This window comes from Vicia villosa, unplaced genomic scaffold (assembly GCF_029867415.1).
Source record: "Vicia villosa cultivar HV-30 ecotype Madison, WI unplaced genomic scaffold, Vvil1.0 ctg.002073F_1_1, whole genome shotgun sequence".
Lineage (NCBI taxonomy): Eukaryota > Viridiplantae > Streptophyta > Magnoliopsida > Fabales > Fabaceae > Vicia > Vicia villosa.
Genome location: NW_026705828.1, coordinates 252843 through 264143, shown reverse-complemented (window position 1 = coordinate 264143; position 11301 = coordinate 252843). Strand labels below are relative to the sequence as shown.

Sequence of the window (11301 nt, the reverse complement as noted above, 5' to 3'; positions counted from 1 at the left end):
TGAGGTGGAAGGAGATTGAATACTAGAATGAACTCGAAAATTTGCGCTCTTGATCAACAGAAGATTCCATCTTGTGAAAAGAAGGAATATACCACCCCACAAGCGGGGAGAAAAACTTCCATTGATCTGGATAATTAAACAGCTCCAACTTGCGATAAGAAGGAACAGATAACCCCACAGGCAGGGGAAGAGACTTCAATTGATCTGGGCATCAAGAGAAGGCACATCTTCGAATGATCTGGGTATCAGACGTAGCAGATGTCTTCCGAACAGGAATCGGGGATAGATGTCTAAGTCGATCTGGGCATCGAAATGAGATATTACAACTGATCTGGGCATCAATGGGTATTAAGTATCTTTGGTCTGGGTACCAAGGCGACATCTCCATCTGATGCAATTAAATCATCCGGCAGATATTCCTACTGATCTGGGCATCAACGACTTGCTCCTTTGTAAGATCGACGAGATCCGGAGGCGGTTCCCTCAACTGAAATTCTGATTTATCAGGATAAGAACAATATCTCTTCCGAACTGTGCACGCCGGGAAAGGAAGTCTTTAAACTGATCTAGGCTCGATGCTAGAAAATAAGTAGAACAATCCTCTTCTGAATGACAAAGTCAATCAGGCAGATATCTCCATCTGATTTGGGCATCACTGGCTTGCTCCTTCGTAAGATCGACGAGATCTGGAGGCGGTTCCCTTAACTGAAAGTCTAATTCTTCAAGAATAGGAACAAATATCTCTTCCGAACTGTGTGCGCCGGGAAAAGAAATATCAGAAACGGGTAGACAAGTCTTCTTCTGAACGAAAATAAATCGTCAGGACGTAGATATTTCCAACTGATCTGAGGCATCAGCAGGCTTGCTCCTTCGGAAGATCGACAGTAATCCGGAGGCGGCTCCTTCAACGGAAATGGAATCAAGGTAGGAACAAATATCTTCAACCGATCTGGGGGCATCGGGAATAGGAACGTCTTCATCAGGTGAATTGACAATCCTCTTCTGATCTCAATATTAGGATAAGCGCCTGTAATGATTAGGCGAGTTGCTCTCTGGGAGGCATTTGAATGTCTTGATGACTTTCCTGTAGAAAGAAACAAATATGATATGATTTATGCATGATGCATGTATGAATGTTGTTTTATGGAGTAGTATCCCAATGATGGAAAAACTACACGCTTAAAGTATGCAATGCGAATGATGCATGATTCGGACGCTGCTTAGGAGAACAGCGGAGGAGCACTGAATTGCTGAAGAAGTCCTAGAGAGAGTATGGAACTCTGCGGCGAGGATAAGATAAGTGACCAAGGGTCACAAACTGCGAGCTAGCAAAAATGGATCAGAAATCTGCTGGAGACGATCAAATCTAGACGCTAGCTCTAACTGGGGAATAAATCCTGCTTGGGGGCACGAAAATCCCAATCGATTGCTTGGGGAATACCCTGGCAACTTCACTGTAGAAGCAAACTCTCGACACTCTGGGGAGGTGGAGATAAGGGTAAGTCATGGAAACAACTCTGATGAGGAGTCACCAACTTGCTTGTGTAGGACGCATTCCGCTGGGGAACCCTGACAAGAACAGATCCTGCCGAGGATGCATGTGAATCTCTGCTGAGGAGAGACTCAGTGGGGAATATGAATACTTCTGCATAGTGATCTGCTGGGGTGATGAGAGATCCGTTGGGGATAAGGACCTTGGCACAAGAACCTTTTACAAAGACGCCTCCACTGGGGAATATGATGACTCTTTTGGGGCAACAGGTCAATCCGTTGGGGAGAGAAACACTCTTTTGGGGAAAATGAGGAACTCGGGCAAGGAACCTCATTAAGAGCTTGCTGGGGAATCAGATATCATTCAATCATGATTCAACTGGGGAGAAGACGTTCCGCCGGGGAATAAGGCTTCCGAAGCAAGGAAATTGCATTGGGATGCACTCTGGTGAAGAGACGAGAATCTTGGAATAAAGAAAATCTCATCTGGATGCATTCAGCTGGGGAACGAAGATCTCTCGCTTGGCTAGATCCACCAACACGCTGATGTGGTGTACTTGAAAGAATATATCTGTGAGGTAGACAAATAAGAATGCCCCAGGATATAGCATGACGTATGTCATTCTAGTTACACAAAACTTCGAAGTAAATTCAAAGATTTTATCATTTCTAATCATGTATTGTAAAAGCAATGCATTTTTCATATGCAAAGTTTAACACAAACTCAGGACGTTTTATGCAAACAAAACAGTAAAAGAAAACAGCTTTTTAAGATGAAAAAAAACTTTATTAACCGATACGAAAAAAATGCCCGATGAAAGGCGAACACATTTAAGAAGCAATTCCTAGTAAGAGGTAACTGCACATTATTGAATACAAGAGAGATGGCAATGTGAAACAGATATCTGTTGGTTTCGATCCCGCTATCACTTTTATAACCCTGATGATCTCATCCCCTTGCTTTGGAAGACCGTACTTATTAGGGCTGATCACTGCCCGATTTGATAACCGGTTGATGCAACACAACGGAGCTTGCGGACCCGACGGGGATTTGTGAATGCTTTAGGGATTTGAGCTGCCAATGATGCAAACTCAAGAACACGGAGTCTTGCTTATCCCTCGGTCGGGAGCCCTAAACAAAACGATTGGCATTTGTGAATGCTTTAGGGATTTGAGCTGCCAGATGCGAACTCAAGAACACGGAGTCTTGCGTATCCCTCGGTAGGGAACCCTAAGCATTTCAAGCATGTATGATGAGTGATTGCCACGGTGGCATGCGAGATGTAGTCGTTCGCTTTTGTCCCTTTTTTGCCCAAGCCGCCCTTTCGGGTTTTCAACTTAGCGGGTGTATTTGTTTCTTTTTCATTCTTTTGCCTGATTCATTTTCTTTGCTTTCCTTCTTTTTCTTTTCTTTTTTTTATTAGGTCTATGCGAAGTATTTTTTTACTACATCTGCGTTCACGGGGTGTGGAAAGTTCACGCCATCCATCGTTGAAGCATCATGGCACCGCCAGAGAATACTTTCTGCACAACAAAGGGGCCTTCATACGTCGGAGTCCACTTGCCTCGAGGATCGCCCTGAGGAAGGATGATTCTTTTGAGTACCAGGTCACCTGGTTTGTAGCTTTGAGGTCGCACCCGCTTATCAAAAGCTTTCCTCATCTTCTTTTGGTACATCTGACCATGACCAATAGCTGCCAAACGCTTCTCATCAATGAGGTTTAACTGATCCATTCGATTTTGTACCCATTCTGACTCGTCAAGCTCGACGTCTTTCATAACCCTCAGGGAAGGAATCTCAACTTCAACTGGTAGTACCGCTTCCATACCATAAATCAGTGAGAAAGGAGTTGCCCTTGTCGACGTACGCACAGAAGTGCGATAACCATACAAAGCAAAAGGCAGCATCTCGTGCCAATCTCGGTAGGTCACTACCATCTTCTGCACAATCTTCTTGATGTTCTTGTTGGCCGCCTCAACAGCGCCATTCATCTTTGGACGGTACGGCGAAGAATTGTGATGCTTGATCTTGAAGGACTCGCAAAGCTCCTTCATCATCTTGTTATTGAGATTCGATACATTATCAGTAATGATCTTCTCAGGAATCCCATAACGACATATTATGTTGTGCTTGATAAAACGGGTAATCACTTGCTTGGTGACATTCGCATAAGATGCGGCTTCAACCCACTTGGTGAAGTAATCGATGGCAACCAAAATGAAGCGATGTCCATTAGAAGCAGTAGGCTTAATCTCTCCAATCATGTCAATGCCCCACATTGCGAAAGGCCACGGAGAAGTCAACACATTCAAAGGCACGGGCGACACGTGCACTTTATCAGCATAGATCTGGAACTTGTGACAAATTCTGACATGGTTATGACAATCAGTTTCCATAGTGGACCAATAGTAACCAGCCCTCAAGATCTTCTTAGCCATCGTATGCCCACTAGAATGGGTATCAAACTCGCCTTCATGCATTTCTTCGATGATTTCCGAAGCTTCTTATTTTACGACACATCGGAGTAACACACCGTCATGATGCCTCTTGTACAAAACCCCACCGTTAAGGTAGAACTTAGCTGCGAATCTTCTCAGAAACTTCTTATCAGTCACCGACGCTTCGGGAGGATACTCTTGAGTTTCGAGGAACTTTTTGATATTATGATACCAGGGATTATTGTCCAGTTCGACATTAGCCTCAAAGCAGAATGCTGGCTCATCCAACCTATTGATGGTGATGTTAGGCGCCTCATTCACCCACTTCACTTTAAACATGGAAGCCAAAGTAGCGAGAGCATCAGCAAGATTTTTCTCTTCTCTGGAAATATGCTCAAATGTTATCTCGTCAAAATACAGAATAAGTCTCATCACATGCTCCTTGTATGGAATCAGATTCTGATGTCGAGTTTCCCAATCTCCATTGATCTGACTAATGACAAGACTGGAATCCCCATAAACTTTCAGGTACTTGATTCGCAAATCGATCGCAGCTTCGATACCATAGATGCAGGCTTCATACTCAGCCATGTTATTAGTGCAATCAAAACAGATTTTGGCTGTAAATGGAATATGAAAACCTGAAGGAGAAGTAATTACAGCTCCAACACCATTCCAGAGTGCATTAGAGGCACCATCGAACACGAGCGTCCATCGCGATCCTGGTTCGGGTCCTTCCTCTGGTCCGAGAATGTTATAATCTCTGATGTACAGAACATCCTCATCGGGGAATTTAAACTTCATCGGTTCATAGTCCTCAACGGGCTGATGTGCAAGATAATCCGCCAATACACTACCTTTGATGGCTTTCTGGGTGGTATACTGGATATCATATTCAGTCAAAATCATTTTCCATCTGGCTACTCTTCCAAAAAGAGCGGGCTTCTCAAAGACATACTTGATAGGATCCATCTTGGAAATCAATAAGATGGTATGAACCAACATATACTGCCTCAGCCGACGAGCAGCCCACACCAAAGCACAACAAGTTTTCTCGAGCAGTGAGTATCGGGATTCACAGTCGGTAAACTTTTTGCTAAGGTAGTATATTGCATGCTCTTTTCGGCCAGACTCGTCATGTTGACCTAGCACACATCCCATTGAATTTTCAAGAACTGTGAGGTACATAATCAAAGGCCTTCCCGAAATTGGAGGCATTAGTATCGGAGGTTCCGGCAGATACTCTTTCACTTTTTCGAATGCTTTTTGACAATCATTGTTCCACCTGGCCGTCTGATCTTTTCTTAGAAATTTGAATATTGGTTCACAAGTGGCCGTAAGATGAGAGATGAATCTAGCAATGTAGTTCAACCTCCCTAAGAAACCACGAACCTCTTTTTCTGTTCTCGGCTCAGGCATCTCTTGTAAAGCTTTTATTTTTGCAGGATCTACCTCAATACCTTTTCCACTAATAATGAAGCCCAATAATTTTCCAGATCGCACTCCAAAAGTGCATTTGTTTGGATTCAACCTCAGTCTGAATTCCTGAAGCCTTTCAAACAACTTCTGCAAGTGAACCAAATGCTCTTCCTCGGTATGAGACTTTGCAATCATGTAGTCGACATATACCTCAAACTCTTTGTGAATCATGTCGTGAAAAAGAGTCACCATGGTGCGCTGATACGTTGCCCCTTCATTTTTCAACCCAAAAGGCATGACTTTATAGCAGAAAGTTCCCCACGGTGTGATAAACGTTGTTTTCTCCATGTCTTCTGGTGCCATCTTGATCTGATTATACCTATGGAAGCCATCCATGAAGGAAAACACCTTGAAAGGAGCAGTATTATCCACCAACACATCAATATGGGGAAGAGGAAAATCATCTTTCGGACTCGCCCTGTTCAGATCTCTATAATCAACACACATCCTGACCTTTCCGTCCTTCTTAGGTACAGGAACAATATTAGCAACTCATGGCGGGTAATTCACAACTTGCAGAAAGCCAACATCAAGCTGTTTCTCAACCTCTTTCTTAATCTTCTCGGACATATCTGGGCGAGTCCTTCGAAGCTTCTACTTGACAGGAGGACTATCTTCCTTGAGAGGTAGACGGTGTACCACAATATCTGTATCGAGACCCGGCATATACTCATAGGACCAAGCAAAGATGTCTGCATACTCTTTCAACATAGCAACAAGCCTTTGCTTCACACTATTCTCAAGCGCAGCCCCTATCTTGACTTCTCTGACTTGCTCTTTAGTGCCAACATTCACCATCTCGATTGCCTCCTGATGCAGCTGAATCGCTTTCTTTTCTTCCTGTTCCAACAATCTGGCCAACTCATCGGGTAGATCACAGTCTTCATAAGCTTCCTCCTCGGCTTGGTAGATCGGATTGTCAAAATCATAATAAGCAACAGCGGAACTGTTACCAATGGAATCCGTGGTAGTGGAACATCTGCATGATTGATGTTTTTATTTTAGTTTTATTTATTAAGCTATGTGCAAGTGTGTGCAAAAACATTGCCATTTAAAGGAAAAAGTTAAAAAGAAAGACAAAGAGCAAAACATTTGAATGCAAAAAAACGTCCTTTTATTTCATGATTAACTTTGAAAATGTGAACTGCATGGCCCTGCAAATGATTCACTACGCCTTGGGCAGAGCGTAGGAATTATGGCATGATAAGAAATGTAAAAACAAGAAATTTACTCCTGAGCTTGTGTGACTTGAATGACATCTTCAATTGTCCATTTGCGAGGCATCTCTCCAGGAATGCTTGGACGAATCCAGCTATCAAAATCACAATCACTATCTACTTCTTCACCGTTGACAATGGCATTAACCTGACCGTTCTGAATGACTCCACCACTCGCAAACTTGACTTGGCTAGGATCTGCTGGTAGAGGCGCAAGCCTCTTGTTCAACTTTTGATAAAATTGCAAAGGACCCTCATCCGTCAATCTATGAATCATGCCTTTCAATTCATCACAACCCTCAGGTTGACTTTTACAATTCACACAATCAATTCCATAATCCGGGATTATTTCATTGTCAATAAGATACTGCTTCACGGATAGCAACGGCAAAGTCAAACGGCCCACATCAGATACTACACTTATACCTTCATTCTCAATAGCATTCACGCCTGAGTCTCCGTGAGTAGGCATCGGATTATTGACAATGTTGGGTGTCAGAGTGAATTGAATAACCTTTTGATCCAACAAATCTTGGACTTTGTTCTTCAATGCAATACACCTATGTGTATCATGTCCAACAGCACCAGAATGGAAAGTACACCGTGCATTCGCGCTATAGTTCGGAGACTGACGATCCAGAGCATTCGGAGCGTCTCTCAAAGTGATATTTTCAATGTTGAGCAAGTGTTGCAACAGCTGAGCATATGTCATAGGAATCAGATCAATCTTTCTATCCCTTCTCTGCCGATACTGGTTATTTTGATATTGAGGGCGCTGCCCCTGTTGTTGTTGTTGTTGCGACATAGGAATAGTAACGGCGTTAACCATAGAATTGCTTCTTCCTTGGCCACTTCGCCCATACACAGCATCCGTGTTTCCTTCTTTCTTTCTGGTATAACCCTCTGACGGTTTCTTTCCACCAGTAGAACTAGCGACGCCACCCAACTGTATCTTTCCCATCTTCAAGCCCATCTCGACATGTTCACCACATCTAACCATTTTAGCAAAACTTGCAGAAGTACTACAAGCCAAATAGTAATGTCCAGACAGAGTACTCGTGAACATATCAATCATCTCACGCTCAGTCATTGGAGGCTGAACCCTCGCGGCTAGCTCACGCCACTTCTGAGCGTACTCCTTGAAAGATTCTTTAGACCCATGAACCAAACTCTGCAACTGAGTCCTATTCGGTGCCATGTCAACATTATACTGATAGTGCTTAAGAAAAGCCTCAACAAGATCTATCCATGAGTGAATGTGAGCATGCTCGAGTTGCATGTACCATTCCAAGGAAGCTCCAGCCAAACTATCCTGGAAGAAGTGCATCAAGAAACCTTCATCCTCTGAGTAAACAGACATCTTGCGGTAATAAGCCTTATCATGAGTCAAGGGACAGGTAACTCCGTTGTACTTGTCAAAGGTAGGAACTTTGAACTCTGGCGGAATCCTCACACCTGGCACCAGACTTAGATCATTGATATCCATGCCCAACACCCCTTTGCCTTCAACAACCCTCATACGTTCCTCAATCAAACGATACCTTTCAACTTCCTCATGCGCATCTTCAGCATTATGCCTTGACAACTGATCAACGTTCTCGAAGTTGAAATCCTGATTACCACGATTCTGATTATCTCTCCTCCCCAACAGACGAGACGGAGGTGGTGGAGGGAAGCTCTGATTCTGGTTGAAAGGATTATAAGCCACATAGTGAGGACGCCTGAACTCATTCTCATCATGATGATCATCAATACGACCCGACACATCATCAAACAAACCATACTGTTGTCCATCATTCTCAGTCCTCCTGGCATTCTCGACGAGAACTCGCAAATCCTCTTGACCCCTGGTGATGTTAGCCAACGCCTCCATAAACTGTATCATATGCACATTCATCTGTTCAGTTAACTGAGTTTGCATCTCAGCCATCTTCTCCTGTATCTGCTCCATCTGTCTTCACTGATTGCTTCGAGTTGGATATGAATGAATTGCCGTCTTAGAACACCTTCTGATAACAAAACAGCGAGACCTAAGATATAAGACCTGCAAAACCTGTAAATGTATGACATGTATGATATATGAATGATATGCATGAAATGTTTGTCAGTTTTCAAGTATCCAATAGTTCATCCCACTTTCAGATAGGACCTAGAAACCCTGGTACAGAATATAATTGAACAATGATTCGCACACGAGAATACTTCAGCAAACTGAGCATATTTCATTCAAACATAACTGCGAATTTGAGTTCATACAAACAAAACACATAATCGTGCCGCACAGTGCTCATAAGGCACACAAAAGAGGTCCAGAATATCAAAATACGACCCCATCCAACAATCCTGGATATGGGCAACAAACGTAAAAAATAAACAGCAAATCAACACCACAGACCAAACAAATCCGCTCCATAGCAGCACTAGGATCGTCTGATAACAGAATGAGTTCCTCCATCTCCTCTCCGTTGGGCTCGGAGTCTAGTTAATTCTTCCTCAAGTCGATCAGACTTGGCCTTCTCTTCCGCTAGCTGTTTATCTGAATCCCGTTTCTGCCTCTTGAGACTATTCTCCGACCTCTGTAACTGTAGACACTCCTGCTGCTTGCGACATAACTCTTCCTCTAACAACTCGTAAGGACGCCTCTAGGCACTGGCCTGGCTTGAACTTGCGCCTTCGACTTGCTTGAGCTGGTGCATTAACCTCATCTTTGCCTCTCTCTCTTCAAAGAATTTCAAGTTGGTCTCTTGTTCTCTTTCATGCAACCTGTAGTTGGTAACCAAAGCATTCTTGTAAAGTTCTGTTGGCACAAATTCAGATAGAATCAAAGGAGGTTGCTTTTGAAGTGGCGGAACTTTGTCATATGGCAACAACAGATCTCCAACCCGCTTCACAATCCATTCCACATACAGCGTCAAGGCAAGCGATTCTTTCTTCCCTAGATGAACTCCATAATGCTTACAGACCTTTTTCCAAGCCAAAACTATCCTTCTCAATTTTTCCGAATCCGACCCCTTCTCAAAATAGACCGTCTCCGCTACCAAATGATTCGCCGGCTTGTCCTTCAAGGTGTACCCTAATTGACGCAAAGATACCACGGGATTGTAATTAATGCAACCCCTAGTACCAACCAAAGGAACATTATTGAACTCACCGCACCCAACTATCACCTCGGAAACATTAATTCGATACCTTTGCCATTGGATATCATAGGAAGTAAGTGACATGATCCTTTGGGTCCACTTGAGTGTTTCCCTTGTTTTCACAAAAGGTACTTTGCTGGGTAACAAAGAGAGGAACCAGATGAACAACAACTGAAGGCAATAAGTAATAACACCACCACCCTTCTCATATCGGGAATGAATGGCATAATAAGTATCAGCCAACAATGTAGGAACGGGGTTCTTTCCCATGAAAAGGTGCACCGTGACCGAGTCTACGAAATTGGGAACATTCGGGAACATCACAATCCCGTAAATAGCCACAGCGAGCAATGCATTGTACGAGTTCCAATTCTCTTTCCCAAATTCCTATTTAGCTTTTCTTATCAAGAACTTCAAAGAGAACCCCGAAACTCCACTCGACTTCCAATTATCAGATACTTCTTTTATGCTAAAATAAAGAGATGCGGAAATTGACCTGAAGTTCACTTCCTTAGGAATATCGATGAATGGCACTTCATCTTTTATCTTGAGATTAAGAATAATGGAGTACTCTTCCAATGTCGGAGCCAACTGGTAATCCTGGAACGTGAAAAACCTCATTTCAGGATCATAGAACTGTACCAAAGTTTGCAAAGCAGGAGTGTCAACCACGGTCTCCAGCAAAGTCCGAATATTCCCATAATTATCTGTGAAACTCTTCAAGCAAAAAGCGGTCATCAACAAACTCAAACCCTCTAAGGTGGTCAACAGCTCTCGGAAAAAGCTGTAGGTGTGCGTATGTCTCTTCGCTTTTTTGACAGTATCAGTGGGAGTGTCCATCTTCAACCTGAATGAACTCTTGAATATCCCTGAAAAACATGACATGCAAATGCTTGTTATTATATATATTTTTTTGTGTTTCTTTTGGAAATAAATATGCTATGATGCAAAGCGGTGGGACTTATTACCGCCCACCGGGAATTCTGGACTGCCAGTAACACACTGTAATACGGTGAACTAACTTTTATATCGAAATGTACGGTAAACAAGAGTCGCCACCGACTTTTATTTTATCCAAAATTCAGAAAGGCTAAAAGAACAGAAAAAAACCTTTTTAAAGAAAACAGGGTGTTATACCCCAAAATTTGCCCGCATATTTTTTCAAGAAAACTTCAATCTAAAAAATTAAGAGCTTCATATAATCTTGGATTTTTATTCCATAAATATCCTGATTTATGAATACTTGGTTTTTAGAGTTTTTCTTATACGGTATTTTGACTCGCTGTTGAATTTATTCTTACACAAACGCCAAGTACTGTTTATTACTTCACACACGCTATTTATTTGAGATTTATTTACAGATAAATAGTACTGACGCAATTGGTACAGAACTAAATCTTTTTGCAGGCCCAAAGTCCGGGGATTCAGACTGTACTGGTAACAAGTAAATTATTGTTAACTTTTGTTTCCCACTAATTTTTGTACTATATTCTATTATTTTCAAAATCTTTTTCTTTCTCTTTCTTTCAAAATCA

General features: G+C 42.6%; 2 protein-coding genes across 2 annotated transcripts; both read right to left on the bottom strand.

The window, feature by feature from the left end:
• Positions 1-2322: 2322 nt before the first annotated feature.
• On the bottom strand, positions 2323-8577 carry LOC131637685 (uncharacterized). The gene is made up of 4 exons (XM_058908289.1): positions 6658-8577; positions 4703-4800; positions 4163-4312; positions 2323-2350 (listed from the first exon to the last, which is right to left on the bottom strand). Exons 1-4 carry the CDS (start codon positions 8575-8577, stop codon positions 2323-2325), a joined length of 2196 nt encoding a protein of 731 aa, XP_058764272.1.
• A 691-nt stretch (positions 8578-9268) lies between these two features.
• On the bottom strand, positions 9269-10606 carry LOC131637684 (uncharacterized). Its single transcript, XM_058908288.1, has 2 exons — positions 10274-10606; positions 9269-10153 (listed from the first exon to the last, which is right to left on the bottom strand). Exons 1-2 carry the CDS (start codon positions 10604-10606, stop codon positions 9269-9271), a joined length of 1218 nt encoding a protein of 405 aa, XP_058764271.1.
• Between the last annotated feature and the right edge of the window lie 695 nt (positions 10607-11301).